Below are 26,138 nucleotides of genomic sequence, written 5' to 3'. Positions count from 1 at the left end.
TATAGAATCAAAACAGCTACAACAACATTTCTAATTCAAACATGTGCAAACAGAACATTAACTATAAAGTGTATTGAAACTGTCATTTAATCACCAAGCAGCCAAGTAGGAATAGAACAGACAAGCCAAACCTATTTCCAGTTCTTGGATTCCATTTGGAACAATATAGGGTTTTTTTTCTAAATCCTGGATGATTCATCAAGAGGAGGCAAACAAATAATTCTCAGAAGCAAACAGCCCTCAATGGCACTGCCTCTTCCCCAGGTAACTACCCTTTGCTATATTCTAGCGTCTCTGAGGATTCTATGCTTTTTACCAGAAATAATTTTCTCCATACTCCTAAATGGATCCGTACAATTTATATCCAGGAATCTTATTAAAAATCTAGGCATAAATCTTAACAGAGTTTAAATTCAGTCCTGTAAAGCATGCCGGTATGAACACATGTACTCTCTCTCTCTCTCCCTCTCCCTCTCCCTCCCTCCCCCCCTCTCTTTCTCTCTCTGTCTCCCTCTCCCTCCCTCCCCCCCTCTCTCTTTCTCTCTAATTTTGCAACACACTGCATGCCCCTAGTGTATTCTTTGCTTGGAGTTGTATTTGTTTAGCAATCAGCTTAATGATCTTACAAGAACATTTTTTTCACAGATGTACTGTTTTTTTCCTATTTTCCCCCAATGCTGTTTATTGTTTTGCCTATTTGTTTCCTAGCAGTCATGGTAAAATTGATTGAATGGGGAAAAAAAACCAAGTTTCTTTCAGCACCCTCAGCTAATATTTCATAAGTCTCTTAAGTGGGCTGATATGTTTCAGGTCAGAAAAATCTTCATTGGTGCTAATGTGTTCATCAGATCTAATTTTGATGTCTATTTTTCCAATATAATCACACTTTTTAAAAAATACTCATCCAAACACATGTTTTTTATAAATAAATAAACATGGTAATAAAAGTATGGATTGTATCCAATGTACTAATAGTATAAAAGAACGAAGCCTTGCAAGAGAAATTTTCTGCCACTTCCTCCCTTCTTCAGTCTCAAGTCGAGACTTTCAAAAAAATTTGTAGTGATTAAAGAGTCTGCTGGGAGAGGATAATTGGGGGATTGGCCACTTGTGCAGACTCAATTTGGCCTATATAATTGTGGTCCAGACATTTGAATGATCAGTACTCATTTGTGTAGCAGATGAAGAGCTTTTCACATATTAGAAATAATTTCTTGATGGAAAGGGCTGTCGGCCAGGATTGCTCTGTGAAGTGGAATATTCCCCATTACTGGAGTTTTTCAAGAAGGAGCCAGAGAGTCACCTTTCAGAAACATTTAAAATGGTTCTTGCACTAACCATGAACACTAGAAGTCTGCTGAAATCACTTCATAGGACACACTGTTATCCTGATTCTGCTGTTTGGACTAGATGTTCCCTGGTATCACCTCCCATTCTGGTCCTCCCATTCTTTTGTTAATTATAGTCAGCATGGCTACTTTGTGGATATTAATGTTAAGACTTCATGCTACAACTTACAAGGTGATAGTAAGTACTCATGATACTTGACAAAGGTTGTGCTAAGGCAAAGGAAACATTCTCCTTTTTTTTTTTTTAAGCAAGTTTTATTAATTTCAAAAAACAAACAAATCATCATCAACCATTACATATTTGAACCTTTTTCCATTATAGATTTAACAGGTCAGATAAAATCTTATCTTATACAATACATTTCTATATTATTTCATCTATTTCTTTTCCCAAAAAGCTAGTTTTACCTGGAAAAAAAACAGGTTTCTCAATATCCATTTATTAATTCCGTCGGGGGAGAGTAAACTTTCCTTTCAGCACCTCAGAATTGCCGCTTATTTTCTCTTGTGGAAAAAATCATCCAAAAACCATCATTTTCAGGAATTAAATTAAATATATCTTAGAGTCCTGGACCAAGAAGACTTTCACTTTTAAAAACTTTCTCCTCTTCCTCCAGCGCATACTTGCCCAGCTGCCGGCTTCTTTGTGGCGGCCATTACGGACCGCCGCTGCACCGTCTTGGTAAAAGGAGGTTCTGCCGGCTAGAGAGGAGGTCTGCAGCACCCCCAAACCCTTTCCCGCATCCCCCTACCTTCAGCTGCCCCTGCAGGGCAGCCTTGCTCCGCACCCTTTCGGATCGGAGCCCCAAAACGGCTAGCGCGGCAGGATCGCGCAGCTCACGAATCCCTACCGCTCGCAAAGCCGACAAACCCAGGAAACATTCTCCTGTTGTAATAGTGAGGCTATGTTTGAAATCACCCAGTAGTTAGCATTCTTGTACGTTAGTGGTATGAAATCAAATGAATCGGTTCAGATAGTTGGGAACTAAGACATATCAGGCTTTTCCCACCTTCATTTATTTCTTTCCTCTACTGGTGGGTCAGATGCCAGTTCTTGAACCTTGTGTCGGTTCCAGTTTCTGGATTATGGCAGTTTGCAATCAAATAAGTAGCAGTACAATACTATGTTTTCTTCATATGGTTTGAAAGAAATAAATGTTGTAATTGTCTATTCTTATTGCTCTGAAAAGCACTATAGCGCACATAAATGAAATCGTGTTTTTCTAGACCATGGAATGGTACATTAAAAAACAAATCAGATAACTAATATTTTCCTCTTTAGGGAGAGGTTTTTGGGCAAGCTGCTTGAGTCATTCTGATGTACTTGGTTAGTTTTGGAAACACCACAGGCTTTCAATTTAGGGTATTTTATCATTATATAAATTTCACGTCTTATTAACCCCATATGACCAACAAGGGCTTTGTGGACTCTATATGACTAATTTTTCACATGAAAATTTTTCTATAGAAAAAGATTCTGGATTGTCCATCTATCCAGGGTGAACTGGACATGGATGTAATTACAGTACTTAATTTGAAGTTGGACAGTATATGCATATGAACAAATAGGATCTGACATATTTGGCAACAACCTATAACTTTAAAATCCAACCTCTTAGTTCACAGAGAATAGTCTTGTGTGAGGGATATTTGGCAAACCCAAGAGGAGATCTACAGAGAAGCTCAAGTAATTTGAAACTAGGATTTCAGTATCCTGTGCAAGGCTTTTCAATACTTTTATGGTTGTTTGTAAAATCTCTGCTGTCCATCATAATTCAGTAGAATTTTCTCTTCTCAAACTTTTCCAGTTCAGCCCATACAACAAATACTATGCCAAATCAGAACCTGCAAATTTTATCCTAATTTAATAGTTTGCATTACGAGGAGAATATTAATGCTTTATTTTATAGAATGGGTTTATTATATGTACATGGACTCAAACACACACACACACCTAAAAAGAAAAGGTGAATCTAGATCTTTAATAAGCAGCCACCAAAATTTTGTATTTTGTATTGTCGGTATTTTGGCATCAGATGAGGTAGCCTTAGAAATAGGTCTGTAAGACTTTTTTCATAATTCAGTTGCCAAGATCAGCTTATATTCTAATCACAGGATATTCTCTTCTGCAGCACTTTAGATATATTTCCTACATTGGTATCTCTGGCGAATGCTACTCTTCCTCCCAACAGACGCTTTGATGGGATAGATATCTCTGAAGTCCTGTTCGGGTATTCAAGCAAAGGACACCAGGTATGGCATTAACTTTCTGAACACGGAGTAGCTTGAGGGTTAGAAACTCTTGACTTCCCTAAAATTCCTCACATCTCAAATGATTGTCATTGCCACAAACAATGTAAATTTTAGAAGACACTGTCTCTTGCTCTTTCCTTATAATTTTTGAATTGGTCTTAAATGCTCCAAGCTTCCCTATGTGATATGTATGGAGTTGAAAAGCTCAATTCTTGTTAGGGAAATACCTGTTATTCCATCTCATAAAAGAGAATGGAATGCAGTGTCAAGCTTGACCTGCTAGCTGTAAAACAGTCAATTAAATCCTCAATTGTCTTTCATAAGCTTAAATTTTACTATCAATCACACATGTATTTTATGAAATATAATCAAATTGTTACATAAAGCCATTAAAACAGCATACTTTTTTGCAAAATTGGTCAGCTTCAGAAAAATTGCTCCTACGTGTGCTCTCATTCTTGTTGAACATGGCAGTTGATCTGTAAACAACTTAATTCTTAAGCAAAATCTATCCATTACCTCTTAGAAACACTATGACAGCTCAGTGATAGAGCATTTGCCTTGCATAAAGAAAATCTCTGGTTTAGCCCCAGGCCTGTACAGGGAGGAAACAACTTCTTTCTGAAACCGATTGCCAATCCTTTTATATAACATGTTGTGAGGACTAGTAGTTTGACTTTATGCACAATGAGTGTGCATGTGTGCAGGCACTCTGTGGCTGAGATTCTCGGTGTGCCATTTAAATTTTCTTTCTCTAATTACATAACATTGCAAAGGCAGGAACAGTAGGAGGCTATTCCCAAGTAAATGTATGTAGGTTTCTGCTGAACCGGTTCTACCTTTGATTTGAGTTCTATTAGGTACAGTTATATAGCAGTTGGTGATAATAACAATTACTTTGGCAGCAATTGGCAGGTTTAAATCCAGGAAGCCCTCTCTGGCACTCACTCAACAGCTGTCTAACAACTTTGACATCAACATGCAGTGGAAAGCCAAATGGGCTGCTGAACGTCCAGATACAGGCAGTTACGTAGATGACTCTACACAAAAGGTGCCAGGTATTGACCTTCCTTGCCAGCATTGGTCAACTCTGAACAGGATCCGTACCCAACATGGTGTCTGAATTTTAAAAACAATACATAATATACATGCTATATAGAGTGTCATTTCTTTTTTGAAATTTTCCTGATTCTGAGGAGTTTGCAGAGTTGAGCCAAGCTAGATTTAAAATGTCTATGGGAATGGAAGTTAAGCAATTAACAGTTTGGATTCTTCTACCGGTAAGTATTAATGGGAGCAACATAATTAGATGCATATTATTATTTGAGTTTGTGTATGTGCAGTTCTTGATACTCCTGTTGTTTGCTTGCAGACATTTCATTACTCAACTAGGTAACATTAGTTTGAGTGTTGTCATCATTCACTCATATTGATGAGGTTACCTAGTTGGGTAATGAAACGTCTGCAAGAAACCCATTCAACCTTAGAAAGCACCGAGGTCTCCACAGTTCAATTGTGGAGCTACCTGAGCGACAGGTATTCTCTTCTATTGGAATATGTGTAACTTTCTATGATATTAAGCAAAAGAGAGCACTTTCTAATCTTGCCAATTTCTTTTTCCTCTAGACATTATTCCATCCCAATAGTGGTGCAGCTGGAAAATACGGAGAAATACAGTCCCTTCGGTTGGACCAGTATAAAGCCTTTTATCTTACAGGTATGTTATTTATGAAGAGAGAAGCATCAATAAAAAAATGATGGTTTTATAAAGTCCTATTATATGGCATCTGAATTTATTCTGGTTAGGGAATAAAATCTCTGCCATGGTTCATACCACTATGCTGAAGTTCAGGTAAAAAGTCTGGTTTTGTTGAGTATTTTATTTCTGGATTTCTGGATTTCAATAGAGGAGCATTGGGAATTATAGGATTCCATGGGCAAAGCTGGAATGGAGAAAATATTTGAGAAGATATGTAGTGAAACCTTGTTATGAGAACTGCTGCCTGATGGGTGTTCAAGAATTCAGCCTCTGAGAGAAGGAGTGTTGATTGGCATCCTGGGTGTTATTATAGGCTCGTGGTTCTTGAGGTGTATGGTTGGTCTGGAAGTTCAATTCTGAGATCCAGCTTCCCTAGGTATTGTACTTTTAAGGGAGATAAAATATACAGTTCCCTCTGGGCTTGTGTTTCTTTTATTCTCAGACTTTTACTGACATTTTAGAGGATTTCAAGTTATATTCCACCATGCTCACTGAATCTTACCTTCACACAGTTGGAGAGCTAACCTATGAAGATCACTATTGGCTGGCTCATACCTTCTAGCCATGAAAGGATCAACTCCCCCCACCTCCCAGGCAGTCACATATCCCGTGTATTTGGAGGAAAGAAAAAGCATGTGAAAAGACAAAGCAAAAGAATGACATGATATTTCCCTAGGGATATCTGCTCCTTTTTAAAACAGCATTTAAAAAGCAGAATAGCAGGACTATTTGATGGACTTCCGTATGTCTCTTATTTTGGAATAGAGATATAAATCCTATAGAAGCCTATAGACACTTGCAGGGGTTAATTACTATAATTACCAAGTTCTCGCCTTGTTCTCTGCCAGATGGCATAGATATCATTGCATACAATGGCATTACCCTTCCTCCCACAGTGTTTTCCCAGTGACTCCTCCAGAAGTCTATAGTGAAGAGTCCTAATGTGTTTCTTTCTCTATGTCCTACCTACTTTTTCTCAACAGAAAAAAAGAACAACATTCAAAGATAATGAAGGAAATGCATACACTGTCAAAGAAAAGACAAATATATAAAAAACAGTTTAACAAAAAAGTGAAAGAAATATAACTAATGATATGTCATTGTAACAATAGTTACAAGTTTACATACTTTCTAATACAAATGATGTTCAAATATGTATATTTCTAATACATTTATATGACTATCATTTTAACCTACTGCATTCTGTATAAAAGTGTTCTATATTTTATTACACTTGTCCATACAAATTTACCTCTATAGGCAATCCTCTTATAAATGGCAGGTGCAGTCAGGTCTTCAGTCCATTGAATGAAAGGGGTCATTTAATTATTTTTCCAATCCTGCAATATCAGTCTTTTGGCCATAATAAAGACAGAGAATCCATTTACACTGTCCAGTTGTGAGATTCCATGTAGTAGATATAGATGCATAATTCAAAATAATATTATCTTTTGAAAATTATTGCTTTTGTTGCACAATCACATTTATATAATCTACTACCTTCTTCTAAAACTTAGTAAGTGTAGGACATTGTAGAAACATGTTTTAAAGAAACATTATCCTTTACATCTCCAGTAAAATGCTGGTTTTGATAACTCTTTTCTGTGTAAATGTAATGGAGTCCAATAAGTTCTAAATATTATTTTTGTTGTTGCATAAATTGTAATTTGAGGTCGATTGACATTTTTGCTAAAGAAGTTAAGACATACGCCCCTTGTCTAGGCAATATAGGAGCCTCTAATTCTTTGTTGCATTGTTTTCTTAAATCTGCATTATCAAATTAAATTATTGATAACAAATAGCTATAAAAACTAATGGTAAGGTTTTTTTTTTAATTTTAAAAAATTTAACAAGTTATTCTACTATCTCGGGTATCTTAGAAGCTGAAAATGCTGCTTGTCCAAGCAATGTTATTAAAAAATATCTTGTATATTGTCACTGCGTGATATCTGATAGATGATATTTATTTCTTAACACATAGTATATTTTTTTAAAAGCATCATCTATCAATTGGTTCAAAGTCAGTACCTCCACTTCCATCCAATTTTTCCATATTACCATCTTTTCATCTATTTTTAATTTTGGGTTTCCCCATAAAATCAATTTTAGTATGGGAAAAAAGATGTCTGTGTCCTATTCTTAATGCTTGGCACTTTTCAGTTGTGATAGAAAGAACTCTTTTCAGCAATCTAGTATTAATTTTTATCTCTTCTTTCTCCATTCCATCACCAGGTTACAATCTGGGTGCATTTATGACTACCAGATAAAGCAAAGTAATAAACCTTGTAATAGGGCTTAAATAATGTGCTATTGGATTATGCCAGTGATCAAAACCAGCCGATCAGTCAGATTTAATTATTGTGGGTATACTCTTGTTTTTGCCTTCCACAGCTTTGAGGAATGAATACAGACAGTCCTTAAGTTATATGGTGGTTCTATTCCAGAAACCCTTGATTTACATATTTCACAGATTTTAGGCACATGAAGCTCAAAAGAAGCATCTTGCAGGTAGTGAAATAGTTAATCACTAAATAATAGGTGTTAAAGCTATATATATATATTTATTGCAGACCACATTTTTATAAGGAAAAGAAGTTTGGAGGAGGGGGAGAGATCGGTTTTTATTTCAGATAAAATACATTTGTGTGATTAGATCTGAAAGACAAACCAGTGTTTCCTGTCTTGTAATACTACAAATAAAAAGAGTTCAGAAGACGATCTTTGCATGCTGTATCCAAGGTTTAAGAGCACAAATCTGAGAGCAGATTTCCAACAATGGAATTGCATAGAATGACTTTGAATGCTGATGGGATATGGCTTTGAGCTTAAATCCTCACATATGCAGTCATCTATATGGCAAAATGTTGTGGGAAAATATGCACTCTACCTTGTACAAATAATCATGGAAGATTTCATCATGATAATAGCACATGTCTAACAGGAGTGGAAAAATGGTATTGGATACTTGAAGGTTAGTGAAGCTACACAGTATCTCCATGGGATCTTAGGCCTATTTTTCTATAGAAGTCTTATGCTGGCTGTTAGAACAGTTGGCCAAGAAATCCATCATCGATATCTGCACATGCTGAAAAAGGAATGTGGGCACTGAGGAAAGCTATTCTACCGATGGCTTATCTAGGTAGAGTAGGCAAAGTCTCTATGACTTATGCTCTCTTGAACTGCCACTTCTGTGACTAATAGATTGAAATACAGGACACACACATTTCACTTTTTGATCTTGAGCCAAAGTAGCCAAAGTGGCTTGGTGACATTCCAACTGTTCAAATAGAAAACCATCGCTAAATTATCTCATGCTATCTCATGCACTCCATAAAAATGTCTTGGGACCTGGAAGAAACGAACTAGATCCCAGCGGCTTCTTGTCTTATAGCTTCAACAATGTCTGGACTATACACCCAATAAGTACCATGGTAAAGTTCAACATGCTTTGAAAACTGTAAAGAGCTCCAACTTGATCTTGGCCTTACTCTACAACTTCAGTGTAAAAAGCTCCAACTTGATCTTGGCCTTACTCTACAACTTCAGTGATGAGCATCCCAGCCAATACTCGAAGTTCTCATGGAAAGCACTGCTTATTAATAGGATTAGGTTGAGAAATGGCATACCATACGATATGCTTTTTTGATCTCTCCATCAATCCAGTAAGATGAAGGTGGAGTCCAAACATATGGCACAAAATCATTGAACTGCTGGTTCCTTATTTATATCCAAGGCAGTTAGACTGATAATGCAGAACCAGTTAAGTCTGCACTGGACAATTTGTTGAAACGGGGTGTTAGGCATTCAATCATCTTTGGTTGCCGGGAAGGAAAACAGCTTTTCTGACTCCATCAAGATATGTTCTGAAATGATGTTAAATTTTGCGGGATTTTTTGAGGAGCAGTCTAGACAGTTTAACATATAGAAAAACCCTTTTTTCCATTCCTGTACAGTTCCATAAGTAATCAAGCTTACAATAGTGTAACCTCCCCCAAAAAGTTACTTACAACTTGAAGTTACTACTGCTATTTCACCACCCCCACAGTTACTTTTCAAGCACTTAACTGGCTCAAATTAGAACTGGTTGAAGTGTCCTGTGACTGATTTGCAACTTTTTTTTTCTAATTCCCAGCAAAAACTGCCCATTCAGGAGAAGGCATTCACTTAACCACATGGTTCATTCAACCATCATGTGACTCAATTAACGACCATGATGACTTGCTTTACAACCATCATTAAAACAGTCATGAAATCAGATCAGGTCATATGGTGACCTGCTTAATGCTGCGATGACTTATAACCAAAATTCTGGATTCAGTTGTGATAAGTCTGTTGAATGAGGACTAGAAATGTAGAAAACTAGAATGTAGAAATATTTGTATTTTAGTGAGCTCTTCTGAAATCTCAAGTAATATATTACCATTTCCTCTGCAGTTAATGAAGTAAATGTTGTTGCCTGTACGACCCATAATAATTGGTATGTGTATTCATTAATAATTTATCCATGTCCTTTATACAATAGAACAGCATTTCCACAACTTTTCAGGATCAAATCCCCTTTTGTAATTTTTTTACTTCTCCACCTAGGATTTAAACCCTTTTAATATATCAGTGAATTGTAATTAAAAATAAGTACAAAAACTTGTTAGATGTTTTTTTAAAAAATATGTGTGTACATAAACATTAATGAAAATGTGAATTGACAGGAGAGAAGTACATCAAATTTAATCTGAAAGATAATGCTGCATTTTCTTTATGAATTGAAAAAGTTTGAAAAACCGCAATATATAGTACAGATCAATTTTGAAATCCAGTTATTCCTTTGTTTTGTTTGTACTGCAAGTTTAAAACCTTCTTTTTCACAAATGTACATAAAAAGCAGAAAGATCAATTCCGTTTTTTTCAATTCCTCAAGTTAATTATTCAAAATTCCTCCAGGCTTGAATTTCTGAAATGTTTTTGTATTTGAATCACGTTTTATAATGAGTGCTTGTTTTTGCAAAACATCTGGCAGAGAATGGATTATAATTTATGACTAGGATTGCTAGAAAAGTTGTCTGGGAAATAGGAGATGAATTCTGCTATTCTTCTGCAAGGCAGTTCAGGGGAATCACAACTTTGTCCTTTACATCTTTATAGAAAGTTGGTCATCTCAGTTTGCATTCAGTATTTCCAAACTGGATTATTCTCCCCACCATAACTACTTTTTGTGATTTTGCATTTGATTTTACATTTATAGAGTTTTCCATGTAACTTTAAATGGAAGTTGTTTAGATTCAAGAATGTCAATCATATGTGCCAGTAAAAGGTTTAGTCTGTGGACACATTAGACAACCCTACTTGCTTGTTTGCTTGAGAAAAAAAATATGTTTACCATTCAGTTCAAATAATTTGAAAGCCAGGAATTATGTGAAACAAGTTTTTTTTAATTATTTGCTTCCAAATACATGCAAAAACTGCAAAAGATAACTAAATTAAAGCACTGATCTTCACAAAACTAACAATTTTGATAATCAAATTCAACAAATAGCTCAGATAATCTGGAGCAGCTGGAGCAGCCAATAGTTGTCTTTATATGAAATGAATTGAGATTAAAACTTCTTTATTTTTTAGCAATATGATAAATCCAGAACAACAGTTAAGCACTATTGGACTGTTGCCGGGGCACGCCCCTGAGGTGTTTTTTTTCTTTTCAGTTTCTTTAAAAGCAAATTAAAAACTTCAGAAGTTATTTTATCAGTTGAAGCCTTTGATATGGTTCGTTATCTTTGAAAAAGATATTGACAACCAGTTGCACTGTGAATCAATGAAATATATACAAACAGCATCAACATTGCCTTACATCAATGCTATAGCATCCTACTGCTTTGTGAAGAAAGAAGGTTTACTTCATCCATTGGTTTAAATTTAAATTCCTCCACCAAGGCATTGGTGTAACATTTCACAGATCTGTCAGGAGAAACTTGATAATTTTTTCCTCTTTTCAGCATCTAGCTCAAATAATATCGGATGCTTTCAAGTTAAGACTTTTTTCTAAATTTGGTACCTTGGCTTTATCAGTGGCAGTTCATGAGAGGCTATCTCTTTGGCAAACACTTTGACGAAAAGCTCCAGTGGAATCAAATGTACATTTTTCATATTTTGAGCTACAGCATCAAGAAATCCCTTTGGCTTGTATTCTTTTGGCAAGGACTGTGATTTGGTTTGCTGTATCACTCAAGAAAGATGCTTACGTCCCATGGCTTTATTGTGTGCTATGCTTTGAGGCTAGCAATCATATTTTTGTCTATGATAGTGAAGCCATCTTACAGCTAACTCTTGTTATGACAGGCCAATTGATGAAAGTTCAAAATTACAACTACATATCTACATACCAGTATGTCTCCGTTTCAAAGATGTGATGGCTGCAGCAGGCCTGCTGTCGTTCACCCTTATGGCCCACAACAGGGCTGCTGTGGCACTCCCCCACTTCTCTCCCACATTCCCATCCCACGAGAACCCTGCAGCACTTTGGACTGCTCCCCAAACACCTGTCACACCCCACACTTACCTTCTGAAACTCTCCAGGCCTCAAGTTGTAGAAGGAGGCAGTCCATGCGATCCTGGGCTGTGCTGAAACAATCCAAATACAGCTGCCATTTGTGGGTGGGACAAAATGGCAGATGCCAGTGAAATAGCTTCATTGTGCTGCCTTAGAGCTGCAGCGCTGTACATACCTTACTAAAGCAGCAAAATCAAGCAGTTTGTCCCAGGGCCGTGTGGCAGGGACCCAAATGCTGCCATATTTTTTCCCTGCCCACAAACAGGCAGGGACAAAATGGCTGCCAGACTAGCTGCTTCATTCTGCTGCCTCAGAGGGGTCTCCAGAGGCTTCTGTGCAGCTTAAGGCAAAATGAAGCAGTTTATTCCTCAGCTGTGTGTCAGCGACCAAAACTCAGCTTCTATTTTGTGGGAAGGACAAAATGACAGCTGCTTTCGGAACCATGCCTTATAGCTATACAAAGAAGGAAGCCATTCCAGTGCTCTGGAAGGCCTCGTAGCCTTCTGAGGTGGGGTGAGCATGAAGCCTAAGGCCTGGGAAGACCCAGTGGGTGTAGGAAAAATCCTTGCGGGACCCAGGGTGTGGGAAAAGACTTGGGAGGGCTGACAAGGCAGGCTTGGGTCTATACTAGGCCTCCGATGGCCTCCCCTTCTTAGCTCCATTTAATGACCTGCATGTTTGTTTTACATTTTATTGGGAAGAGCAGTGATGCAGAGTGTCATTAGATGACATGTTTCACCTAACATTTTCACCACATGCAGCTGTAATGGTCAGGCTCTATTATGGTTGTATCTCGAGGACAACTTGTACTAAAATCTTCAGTGTACTTGTCCCAAAAGTGCTTTTTCAAGAGACAACTGGACTTTCGGGTTTTTCCTTTGAAGACATTTCGCTTCTCATCCAAGAAGCTTCTTCAGCTTCTTCAGAGCTGAAGAAGCTTCTTGGATGAGGAGCAAAATGTCTTCAAAGAAAAACATCCAGTTGCCTATTGAAAAAGCATCTTTGGACAACTATGACCTAGGCTGAGAATCTCCATAGACCTTCAGTGTGCTTCTTTTTCCTAATTATAGCTACATATAGTATATACTTTATAGTATATATACTTTGTTAATACATTTCTGAAATGCAAGTGAATTTACCTTAGTATTGCTGCTTAGTGTTAGTATTAGATATGTATGCTATGCTTTATATCTTCTATCCCATTATGTGTCATCAGATAAAATCAGTCTTGATCAGTCCCAAATATTAACAAACATGTTAGAAAAACTGAGAATCAACTTTCTAAAACAAATCCCAGTCTTTCCACTAAACACAGATGCTTCTATGCCAAATAGTAGAAATTAGAAAATAGCTCCAATTCATTGTGTACATTTGAAAGTTATTTTTATGCTTTTCCTATTTCTAAAAATCTCCTGCCTTTTCTTAGAATTTATTCATACCCCTCCAGGGCCCCCCAGTTTAGGAACACATACAGTTGGCAATTTAACTCAAAAATAGTTTAAAACACAGGAAAATAGCAGCTTTTCTTCTTTAGTGGAAAGTTGGAAAAATTCTGCCTTCTTCACTCTCTCACTTCACTCTTGCTTTAGAAATATATGTCCTCTACCATTAATCCGAAACACTAATCTGTTTTGCTAAAAAATGTGTTATCATTGGCATGTTCATTTGTTCAATTTCCTAGAAATACCTTCTATACTTCCATGTTCTGCTGCTAGTTTACAAGATAAAAATCCCAACATAATGATGCATGGATGAAGTCCAATTGCAATTTGCCTGCAAATACTGTATTAATATATTTAGCTGTTGAGTCTAGAATTGAGGAATTCTATTACAATAGTACATTCCTTTTCCTTCTGCTGAAATCATTGGATTAAGTGCTTACCCTTTGGCTGGACTGTATGGTAATCCTCGACTTACAGTAGTTTTTTAGTGACTGTTCAAAGTTATAACGGCACAAGAAAAAGTGACTTCAGACCATTTTCACACTTACGATTGTTGCAGCATCTCTATGGTCATGTGATCAAAATTCAGACTTTTGGCAACGGACTCATATTTATGATGGTTGCAGTGTCCCAGGTCACGTGATCCCCTTTTGCGACCTTCTGACAAGCAAAGTCAATGGGGAAACTAGAGTCGACCATGTTACTATAACAAAGTGATTCACTTAACAACGGTGGCAAGAAAGGTTGTAAAAGAGGACAAAATTAACTTTAACAACTGTCTTGCTTAGCAATGGAAATTTTGGGCTGAATTGTGGTCATAAGTCAAGGGCTATCTGTCAACCTACAGTAGCACACTCAGATTATTCTTTTTCATAATGTGAGTAGTTGTCTCAAAAGATAGCAGTTAAAAGAACTTGGATGATTTGTCTCTTTCTAGGTGGTGCCAAAGCATGCGATGGAAGCATTGGTCAGGAAGTACATCACCAGCCACCTCTTATTTTTAACTTGCAGCGTGATATTCAAGAGCAAGAATCGATGGACGTTCACAGTGCTGAGTATCGTTCTGTCTTGCCATTGATAAATAAGGCCCTTGTGGATATTCTTCAGGACATTGCATCAGATAATGTCTCTATAGCAGATTATTCTCATGATGCAGATGTGATTCCCTGCTGCAACCCCGAACACTTAGCCTGCAGATGTGAATCAGTTTATTCTTACCTATCTTTAGAAAAATGTTAAACAACTTTCAAGTTTGCAACCATCTGTGTCCTCCCAGGAGAACTAGAAGTCACGTGGATGAAAATGCTACAAAAATTACAACATTCTAGGTTTGGATTTTATATAATAATTTATCTCATATCTTTCTACAGAAAGATAACTGAAATATAGGAGTAAAATGTTTGGAGGGCTATTTGATACCCCTTGATTAAGTCCAGCTCAGCTAGAATCCAATATCACAATGTTTCCTTGTACTCTTTGTGAATCACAGAAAAGCAGGAGTGGAGATGTCGGGGTATAAGACAATAGTACAAATTATAACAGAAAGGCAGGAAAGAACTATAATTGTTAAGATTCGTAATTTTTAACAGAAGCCATGTGCATTTCATAAAGTCAGATTATAATCCAAGTACCTCAGAAAAAGTTTGGCATTCCAGGCAGCAAATGCCATCCAAAGTTAGACAATGTTAAATTCGAACAATTTAAGACAGTTGTAATTTTTTTAAAAAATAATATGATGTGGTTAATTTTTTATCAACTATTTGCCAATATTGCATGTAAGAGTTTATTTTTATATTCAGGCTCATAATATATTTTTATTTAAAAAAACAACAGCTCTCATTGCTGATCAAACTTGATTTGTGTCTGATTTTCCCTGAAAAGAATAATTGAGGCCAGGGAAATAGGCTGCCACCATGTAGTAAAAAAGGTTACCATGAATGTACATGTGCAGTTTATCCATACAACTTAATCTGGACTGATATCAAGACTTTTCTTACCCCTTTGCTGCACTTTATTTCCCTGAAAGGGAAGGGGTTATTTATGCATTTGTTTCCCAGGTTACATAAGAAGGAGAAACATGAGTGGAGACACAGCTCCTGTTAACCTCATGATGTTTTTATTGATAAATATTTCAGCATTCCTCCAACTCTGAAAGATGGGGATTTCCTTTTACTCAAGTAGATAACTGCAAAAATACTCTGCATGGGTAAATGCGTATACTGTACAAAGACATAAATCAGTAGGTTCTTTTATAAGTACATTTATACATGACATAAATAAGAAAATAGCTAGCTGGAGTATAAAATTCAGCTTCAATCAGATGCATTTATACTGTGGTTCTTGAGAACAATGTGCATATACAGTACATTGATACCAACCATAGAGCATTTTAAGAAAATACACAAAAGAGGGGCAGAATACATCAACTAGGAAAAGAGAAACATACTGTGTGAAAAGCACTGGAGCATCTCTGGTTTGCCCCACATTTGTGGGTTCTTCTACATTCCCCCTTGTTTTTCCAAACTACCTCCCATCCGCCGCTCTGTGTTGTTTGCCTCTCCTCATGATCGCTTCACTTTGTTCATCCGGCTTCCACGGCATAAGATTATCTACCAAAATCAAAACAGAATGGCCTTACTTTCTCTGGTCATGTGCCGTTGAGCATGGGGTGCTGCAAGCAGGCTTGAGATTCATGCAGAGGGAAGCAGCAGGGAGATGAAAGTCATGGTACAGTTTCACTTTTGGCAAAGCTGATGGGTTTCTGGGCTTCCCTTCGGGCTTTGTCATCAAATAACAGAAAATATCTATCTCAGAAATAAACGTGTTTTGGGATCTAGATTCAAAATATACTCCTTGGTTAAATAATGGTTCCTGCATGTGTTTCACTGCAAACTTAGGACACGCTGGATCAACTTGAAGAATCAGTTATGTAAACATGTAGAAAGAAGTAAGGCAACAGCTCAGCATACTGGCTAAAAGTAGCATTTGTAGTGTGGGTTTGTCACTCCAAAGGCCATCATAAGAAGTTGTCAATTAGAGTACAAAACAAAGAAAGTTCTTGTAAGATACAGCAAGCCTTTCCAGCTCTTTGAAAAGTGTCTGCTTCTGTTTCTCAAAATCTTAGTCATACTGTTGCTGCTTTACTTCACTAGCTTTTGATCCTGTTAGCAGTAACCCATAGTTTACATTCTGACATTACAAAGTCACAACTCAACCAGCAAGAGAATATGGTACTGTTACTGCTACCCATCTTATGCAATAGTGTAGCACTGAACATACCCCATGAATTATTTCACAAGCAAAAACTAGATGGCTGTCTTAAAGCATTCATGTTTAAAGGCAGATCAAAGTTTCTTGACAGTTTCAATATTGTTCCCCATCTTCCAGAGAAACAACTTTTATCATATTCAGAACAATTCAAAGTAGAGAATGATACATGCCATCATCTTATAATGTCATGTTTATTGTATTGGTTCACAATAAAAGACAAATAAGGCACATAAGGAAATGAGGTATATTAGTGGATAATGGATCTCTGGTAATAGTATGCACTGTTTTTATTATTATTTAAAATAATAACCTGACTGTGCCAAATCTTAATAATTATTATTTATTCCATCAGTATGTTAGGTCTGGTATGGTAAAATTAATTAAACTCCCTTTGGCCTCGTGCAAATCTGTAGTTTTCTTGGCAATAATGTATTTCCAGGTTTTTTAAAAATTTTAGTTTCCAGTTTAGTCAACAATCTTGAGATTTATTGGTGGTCTCTCCTCTTAATACTGTACATATCTGACTCTGCTTAACTTTTTGAGATCAGCTCAGATTGGCTAGATCTTGTCTATCTAGCTCTGCCTTAGGCTAGACTTTTTGGGCGGATGAACTTACAGTAGGTATCCAGAAATGTCACTTGTGATGGTAGATAGTAGTAGTAGTAAATCTCCAGATAGAGTTGGACCAGTCAGTCCATCCCTTATTTTTCTGTTTATATCCCACCTTTTTTATAAATAAACTTTATAAAGATACCAAATATAGACAATACTCCTTGCTCCTCCTATTTCTCTCCCCCCCCGCCCCCCATCAACCACCACTCTGTGAATTGAGTTGTTAAGAGAGACTAACTAGCCCAAAGTCACCCAGCTGGCTTTTCATGCCTAAGGCTGGACTGATATATGTTTCTTAAGAATAAACAAAACCTTCTCTCTATATATATACACTTACTTCTCTGCTGGTAGGGCTCCTATAAAATACTGTGCCTGGAATATATTTGAGCCACAGAACAAGTTGTACTGAAAATAGGTAGAGACTACAATCTTTCATTCCTTCTTAAGGAATATTGGAATTGAAAGGTTTCCATCTCTGATTTCAGGAGGGAAGCTATTAATGGGAGAGAAACCAATGGAAATAATTTCTCCATCACTTTTGCTCTGCTGATAGAATCCTAGCAGGGCTTTAGACACCTTGTAAGTTTTGATGTTGAAGTGTTACAAAATGAAAGGTAGGATTAACTAGGATAAGAAACACAGACGTCTTAAGAGGCTGTTTATTGAAGTCCCATGTTTCTGTTTATTAAATTTAGATGCTATCCAACTTGCATCAACTCTAGGAGGTTTACAAAATGGTTTTTTTTTAAAGTTCAAACAGACAAAAAACATAAAATGAAAAAGAGCAAAAAGATGGCAAACTCAGATGGGGACAAAGAAGAAAAGAAAAGAAAAGGTGTCTTCAATCACATTTGCCTCCTTTGCTGCTTTCTTTTCATTTTTTTCCTTCATTTTCATAGCTTACTCATTCTATGAATAAGATACTTCATTACCACAATTTTATACTGTATTAAGTATGGTTCATAAGAAGCACAGCAAAAACAAAGGATAAGAATATGTCTACCAATCAAATGACTATATGATTTGAGAGGCATGACAAATAATAAAGAACTATAATCCACCCTCTTTTATTATGGCAGCCAAAGGTAAAATAAAACACATGCTTAAAAACAAATGGAATAGTTTCTTAATGACTTGAACAATATTGCTGAGCACAATTAAAGCAATTGCTAATTAAAGCTACTGTATCTGGGCTGCAGAAATCTAGATCACAACTAGATGGGGGTTTTTTTAAGTACAACTTTCAAAATTTTATAATATAAAAAACTGCAACACTAGCACCAAGCACAACAAAGAAAATGATTATACAGCGAAGAACAAAAATCTAAATACTATTATGTTAATTAAAATTGGATAAATGTGAGTGAATGGCCACTGCATGGCAGCAAAGAGCTCTTATGGATTTCTATATCAGCTTGCTGTCATGTAATAGCCATCCTAAAATTTTACAGCCCAGATACAATAGCTCTGGAAGCTCAGTAAATTTCTATGCCCATATATTAATGTAAGAAATAAAAACTGGAAGAATACAAATCAGTTTTAAATATAATACTTTTCTCCTCCTCCCCGAATACTGGTCATGGACATGATTACCTTTAGAAAAAAATAAAAAAAGAAAAGAAAAGAAAACAATTCAAAAACTGGCTTAGCTACTAAGAAGTAGAAGTGACATATTTAGCTCTGGCTTCCCTGTAGAATGAACAATAAATACCCAAATTGAATGCCTTTGGTCTCCAGTTTTAAGTATAATTTTCCACTTGCTGTAGCTTTAATGGAAAATATATATAAGTCCATGCACAGGCCTAATGAGCAAAGAAACCTGGGTCTGACCATGCCATTACAGATCATCCTCGACTTACAACCATTTGTTTAGTGAATGAAGTTACAACGGCACTGAAAAAAGTGATTGGCCGTTTTTTACATTTATGACCATTGCAGCATCCTCATATTCACCTGGTCAAAATTCAGACGCTTGGCAACTGGCTCATATTTATGATGGTTGCAAGCGTCCCAGGCATCTGATCACCTTTTGCGACTTTCTGACAAGCAAAGTGAATGTGGAAGCCAGATTCACTTAACAACATGTTACTAACTTAACTGCAGTGATTCATTTAAAACCTGTGATAATAAAGCTCATAAAATGGGGCAAAAATTCACTAACAGCTGTCTTGCTTAGTAATGGAAATTTTGGGCTCAATTGGCATACGTCAAAGAGTACCTGTAGACTAACCCTTTGTGCATCTGAAGAAGACATCTTTGGGTCCAATTGATGACCCAGACAGAACTACTCTTTTCAGAAGTTACAGACAGTGGCATACCACATCCTGATTTTTCCCTCCCAGATCTAAGGGCCTTGACAAACTATTGAGATGGTCAAGGCAGTGGAAGGAAGCAGAACAAATAACAGCAGAAGCAAGACAGATATCTAAGCAAGCTGTAGTGTGGAGGTACTCACGACTTCCTGGCTACTTCCAATTAAAATCACTTGAGAAGGAAGGGAACACCTGGAGAACTTTGTGCAGCACTAGTTCTAGGTAGGACAGCTGCTCCCCCATGATCCCATTCTATATTTGGGGTTTTTCAGCCACCTCCATCTCATATAAAGAACAAGCTGGAGCAGTCTCTACTCTCAGGAAAGTTACACATCTTAGAAAAAGGGTTGTTAATTCTTAGGAACAAGAAAGCCTTGACTAAAAGGCCTGGCAAGATAAATGCTAATCAATATAAATAGCCTATTTGAAAAATGTCTCCATGAAAAAAGTTTTAAGTCCTCCCTTTTAAAGGTCAAATGAATACAATGCTTCCTTTCCTCCATTATATTTTGGATAATGCACCTGCATCAACAGAGACGGAGCAGCTTCAAAGACCCAGCATCAAATCTCAGTGAATTCAGGCATCTGATGGGATTGCTGCTCCGTCTCTTTTTGCCCGGTGCTCCTGACATTTTATTTACTTGTTTATATTTCATATTTCTTAAACTCTCATCTCCCTCAGAAATAGATAGCTTCTGTCTCTAGTAGCCCAGGCATGGCAGTAAAGCTCCCTGAGCACTGCAACTCCACACAAATGACGCTGGTGATCTCTTTCTCCTGATCTTGCTACAAATATTCTCTTCCCACTATGGAGAAAGGGCTGGACAAGGGAGGTACAAAGCTTCAGACAACCTTGATGCTGCATTCACCAACAAAAGTACCACAGGATGTAGGAAATAAGGCAAGAGGAATCAAATGGGAAATACAAGCCTTCCTTTCACATTTTTGAGACAGGAGCCCTTTGTAAGTTTCTCTTCTTTTCTGGGCTTGTTTCAAACCACCTGGAAAGCAACAAGTATGTGAAGAGCTGCTCTGGCATCCAAAGTGTGTTCTCAGATCTGAACTATATCTTGAAAACATCATTATCTTGGAAGGATAATTTTGTAAGGATGCCAGATGTGGCCTAGAAGTACACGACACTGCTACATGGTTGAACTTTGAAAGGCATGGAACCCAGCCTTCCCTTTACCTGGCAGCCCACAGCCTGATGTAATTTGGATTCACTATTACAAATATACTTGGAAAACAGGTTTGTAGAAGGCCTCACTCCAAAAGCCCTTGGTAAAAGTCGCACATCCCCCTCCCCAAGTTATTTTAGAAGTGGAACAGAGATGGCTACCAAGCAGGAGAGGAAGGGACAGATCGCTCAGAAGATTTAAGTTTTTCTTCTCAGCACAAATTTCACAATGCTGTTTTAAGTACTCCTAATGCTCACAGGTGGAAATTCATTTTCATCATCCAGACATACAGGCCCAGTAGCAAATTCATGCTCAGGTATTATCTCTCCTCGAAGGGCTCCCCCATCTTCCGAGTAACCTGCAATGTAAGAAGACAATTTAGAAGCTTTTAAACTGAATCTTACAGAGTGATTTTTACCCAGGCACCTCTTGTTCTGCGTAAATGGTTAGAAAGCATCAAATGGTGGTCTGTCCCTGTCATTCAACTATCACAGATGAAGCATCACAATTAAGACTTTATTGTAAAGATCATGTCCATTCACGCATTCATGTGCAAATTATACAGAGATTCCCAGAGGTATCGAGGGATTTGGTAAGCCCGTGAACCAACCTTTCAACATTTTGTGAACAGAAATTTTGAAAACTGATCTTTATTTAGGGTTTAGTTATTCAAACATCATATACAGAACGTGATTTAGAACTTTCATGTGGAAGTATTAAAAACAAATGAATAAAAGCCAACACCTGGATATAAACTGCCTCTGATTATTTTAATGTCATTTAGTCACTTCCCTTGATTTCAAACGACTGTATGGTTCATATCTCATCTTACAATTTAAATTTAATATCCTCCCTTTCCACCCCTTGCACACTTTTGAGTCACCCTGTAATTTTCTCCTTTGGGCAACCTACAGAGAGCCATTGCATTTGCAGACAGGTAAAAAAAGCAAAGGAACCATATATTCGTTAGCAAAATTCTTGAGATACAAGGCAAGATTAAGGAACACAATACAAAAGTTGGCATTTGACAATGATCAAAATTTTCAGTGCACTTTATATGTCTTCAAAGAGCTTTCAGTTTTTCATATTAAACTTCCTCATACCCACTGTTATTTAAACTATGTTCCCCACCTTGAGTTATTTATACATAAATAATACAGGAGGGATTTTTAAAAAAGTCTAAAAAGACCCCCTCATGGGCGAAAAGAAACAACTCTTGTATGTTATCAACACAAGAGTGTAAGATACTTAAGTGCCCAGATGATGTGTTCTCCCACACATAGATTGATGCTTCCTGTTTTTGTTCTGGCAATGTGGATCTCTGCAGGCCTACTTAGCAAAATATTGCCTGGAGCTGCGCTGGAATGGAACAAATTCCAGAGAGATGTTTGTAATGCATCCAAGCTTTAATGTTTTCAGTCTCTTAAGAATTGCTCAGAGATTATAAAGGACGACAAAAGGCTTCTAATTCCCACTATACAAAACATAGGACACTGAAGCACACTGGAAGATGAGGTAGGTACAATAATCAGGCAGTTGTAGGAGCAAGAACCAAGAATGATTGATTCAAAGAAAGATAAGCAGATCCTGCCGGCCATATCTAAGACTTGGGCATATCTCCTGATATTTCCAGAAATTATTGATATGCACTGCTAACACATGATTGCAGAGAGAGGGTGTATTATAAAGGTAACTTCCACGGCACCATGTACCCCTTCGGTTAGCGCTGTCCTATACATCACTTTGCCTGACACAATTTCTTTGATCTCTTATTTATTCCTTGGTTCCTCCTTGCCAGCTCTGTTCAAGCTCATTCAATGGATGGATGAAGGATCACAGAAGGGATAAACCATATTTCTCACTCCATTTCAGCAATTTAGCTGATAAAATATGGGGCTACAAATATATCACAGAGGGAATTTTGTTAAGAATCCCCCCCTTTAGTGACTTTTTTTGCAAAGAATAGCTGGGGGAAGATTAAGAGTAGATATGAAGGCCTGTGTGTAAGAGAAATAGTGTTTGCTATGAGCAAGTGTGTGTGACAATACAGCACAAGGCAATTTGGAAATGGACAGTTGTCTGGAATTGCCCGGATTCCTGTGCTTTGTGTTAATGGGTTCAAAATGCATATTTACCCCTATGCATACCCCTCTTATGCTGAGGTTTGAGTAGAAAGTCTTCTGGGAAAGGACAATTTGGCATAAAGAGCAATGAATGAAATGCTCAGCTATTCAAAATTCAGTAAAATCAACTTGAAAGGTAAAAATGGTAGGACTACTTTATGGTATGCGATCAGAAGAGTTAAAAACAAGATTTCCAAGTATACATCAAATAATTAAATTCTACAGGCTATAATGCAACATCAAGAAACCCTTGGATGGTGGGGAAGTTATTTGCCATTACTGTATTACTTTGTATCTTACATTGAGGAAACATAATTGAAAAATGTCTTCCTGTTAATTTTGGCTCTTCAGAGTTGTATAATTGTTTGCACTTACACACTCACATACAAGCACATACATAACCTATCTACTTTTACAAAAGTTAACATATATTTTTGTTTTATGGAAGCTGATATATTTTTTTAAATAAAGTTTATTTAAGTTTCATATATTTAAAACATTTAAAAAGAAACAAACAAACATATAAACAAATATATGTACATATATACATTTTGCAGCAGGTATTGAGTATTGGTTACACTTTTCTTTTTTTCTTTTACCCCATAACATTGACGTGATCTACCTTGTTACAATACCTTCCTCGTTCTTTTAATGTTTTAATTTCACAGAATACTTTATGATTAAATGCACGTCCTTCATAGTTTCATAACTTATTCAGTTGTCAAATGTTGCTTTTTCTTTAACCATTCATACCAACAGTTCCAAACTTTATAGTATTCACTATCTTTGTTGTTTTTTTAGTAATTTGGTTAGGCTATCCATCTCTGCACACTCGTGAATTTTTTTAATGACCATCTCCTCTGAAGGGACAATAGACAGTTTCCAATTTTGTGCATAACTTATTCTGGCTGCCATTATAATACACAAGATGAAATATTGATATTTTTTCTATTTTTGAATCTATCATACCCAGCAAAAAGGTTTCGGGTTCAAGTTTTACATCTTGTTTAGTTATATTTAGAATCCAATTTTTAATATTTTTCCAAAACTTCTGGGCATATGGACATGTCCACCATATATGAAAGTATGTTCCCTGGATGCAGTTACACTTCCAACAATTTGGGGGGAGGTTCGGGAACATCTTAGCCAGTCTCGCGGGTGGCAAGTGCCAACGATACACCATTTTATATAGATTCTCTTTGTATGAGGCTGACATAGTTAATTTATAATTTATTTCCCAAATATGTTCCCACTTGTCTAATTCAATACTGTGGCCCACATTTTTTGCCCAAATTATCATACACTCCTTGACTATTTCTTCTTCTAATTTGTAATCCAAAAGATATTTATATATTTTACTAATCAATTTCCTTTCCTCTCCATGCCAAATCTTATCTAATTCTTGGTAGGTCATATTAAAACCAAACTGTTCTTTATCTTTTTTTGTAATGCGTTTGTATCTGCGCATAGGCCACCACGCTACCTCTTTTCCTTGAATTTGTATTTGATTCCTACCCTTTAACTCTCCGGTTTCATTCTTTATATCTTACAATATTATCAAAGTCTAAAATGTTTGGATGTGTAACTGCCTCCATTGTAGATAACCAAAGTGGGACCTTACAGTAATGTATTTTTTTAATCTTTTCCCAAATAGTTAATAACACACTCCTTATATAATGCCTTTGAAAGTATAAGTGGTGTTTACTTTTTCCATCATCCCACATAAATGCAAGCCATCCAAGTTGGAGATCAAATCCCTCTAATGTTAAGATCCTTTTATTTATCAAATTAACCCAGTCTTTGAGCCAGGTTGCTATCACAGCATAGTAATATGTTTCGAAATATGGAAGACCAAAGCCTCCTTTCTTTCTATCGTCCTGTAATAATTTTTATTTTATTCTGGGTTTTTTCCCTGCCATATAAATTTGAATATATGTTTATTTAGTTCTTCAAAAAAGCTTTTTTCCAATTTGACTGCCACCGTCTGAAATAAGAACAACAATTTTGGCAAAATATTCATTTTTACTATTGCGATACGACCTAATAGAGATATTTGTAATTTAGCCCAATTATCTAAGTCTTTAAATATTTGAATAGTTAATTTATCATAATTATCTTTTTTAATTAACGAGCACCTAGCTGTCAACAATATCCCCAAATATTTTACTTTATTTACCACCTGTATCCCTAATCTCTTTGTTAGTTCTTCCTTTTGTTTATTTGTACAGTTTTTTGTTATCACTTTTGAAAGCTGATATTTTTAAAACACTGAAATCAATGTCATGATCAATATTCCTCATGTTTCTGCCATGCGTACACAGCCTTGATTTTATATTGTGTATTATACACAGTCTGACCCCCTTTTTTGTGTTTTATTAATATGTATGTATGTATGTATGTATAAATAAATAAATAAATTGGTTCTCACAAAATAAGGAAGACTTAGCACACTGAGGAGTTTGTCTTTGCTTTGTGCTGAATTCAGCATAAATTCCAATAATACCCACACCTTGTATGATATAGGGAAGGGCCAGAGACATCAAGTAATGCAATGTACATATTTTCATAAAAATATTAAAAAATGACACATAGAAAAACTTATAAATACGTAGTAATGAACAATTCTGACATGACTAAAATGAGCAACCCGCAGCTTGCTGTAAATCTGGTACTGACCTGGCATCATAGAAGGGGAAGGCACTGAAGTCTGCCTAGCTACAGTAGCAGCATAGGTTTGAGTTGCTGGAGACAGGTCATTTTCTTTGTTCTCTTCCGGCTTTACCAAGTCGAGCAAGCTAAAAGAATGTGGGCCAGGGAGAGGAGGGGGGGATGCAGGTTGAAATAAAATAAAGTTTAATCATTACACAGTAACTTCAACAACTGATTGTGCTGTTATTTGTTGCATAAGCTGGACTTAAAAGAGATGGAGGTTTTTGTGCTATCTTCAGCCCATAGGATGCATTGACAGGCCAAATGGACAGAGATACTATAACGTTTTTATGCAGAACACAATTGCAGCTTGAATGTTTTTTATCAGGGCAACCTGGTCTACCCAATTATGGGACAGAGCATACTGCTCCACTTTCGCCTTTCAGCGAAAGGAACCTTCACATACAGTCGCTTTTGCAATAAACTATTTTTGTGTTGAATTTAAGTTTTTATTGACAAAAATAAAGGGAGGCCAGTATAGATCTATTTCAAGTTTTTTTTACCTCTCATCAGCTAGCCATTCCCTTCTGGGATGCAAACCCGATCTGAATAGAAATAATCTGAAACGGATCTATACTAGTCTCTTTATT

General features: G+C 36.6%; 2 protein-coding genes and 1 long non-coding RNA gene across 14 annotated transcripts in view; 1 reads left to right on the top strand and 2 right to left on the bottom strand.

Annotated features, from left to right (window-relative positions):
* The window catches only part of ARSG (arylsulfatase G), a 102,017-nt gene extending 86,857 nt beyond the window's left edge, over positions 1-15,160 (top strand). For 7 of the 12 annotated variants that reach the window (XM_087956072.1, XM_087956062.1, XM_087956065.1 and 4 more), the window contains 3 exons: positions 3,482-3,602; positions 5,229-5,319; positions 14,282-15,160. In XM_087956072.1, coding sequence (XP_087812198.1) covers positions 3,482-3,602; positions 5,229-5,319; positions 14,282-14,583 — 514 coding nt within the window. In that variant the 3' untranslated portion in view covers positions 14,584-15,160. Of the gene's footprint in view, positions 1-3,481; positions 3,603-5,228; positions 5,320-5,873; positions 7,297-7,593; positions 7,755-14,281 lie in introns of those variants that run through there. The other 5 variants (XM_087956068.1, XM_087956067.1, XM_087956069.1 and 2 more) reach the window with 5 other exon arrangements.
* A 277-nt stretch (positions 15,161-15,437) lies between these two features.
* Positions 15,438-26,138, bottom strand: part of WIPI1 (WD repeat domain, phosphoinositide interacting 1) — a 45,282-nt gene continuing 34,581 nt past the window's right edge. The window contains exons 11-13 of the mRNA XM_026678800.2: positions 25,516-25,634; positions 20,974-21,074; positions 15,438-15,953 (exon numbers count right to left, since the gene is read on the bottom strand). Of these exons, the coding sequence (XP_026534585.1) occupies positions 15,906-15,953; positions 20,974-21,074; positions 25,516-25,634 (268 nt within the window). The 3' untranslated portion in view covers positions 15,438-15,905. The remainder of the gene's footprint in view (positions 15,954-20,973; positions 21,075-25,515; positions 25,635-26,138) is intronic.
* LOC148132224 (uncharacterized) lies at positions 17,875-18,021 on the bottom strand. Its single transcript, XR_015747737.1, has 2 exons — positions 17,944-18,021; positions 17,875-17,904 (listed from the first exon to the last, which is right to left on the bottom strand). It is a non-coding gene; the product is annotated as an uncharacterized LOC148132224 (long non-coding RNA).

The sequence above is a fragment of the Notechis scutatus genome, chromosome 2 (genome assembly GCF_049901735.1).
Source record: "Notechis scutatus isolate UNSWTSFEM ecotype Mainland chromosome 2, rNotScu1.2, whole genome shotgun sequence".
Taxonomy (NCBI): Eukaryota; Metazoa; Chordata; class Lepidosauria; order Squamata; family Elapidae; genus Notechis; species Notechis scutatus.
Note: the sequence above shows the minus strand (reverse complement) of the source record. Positions and strands in the feature narration are given on the sequence as shown.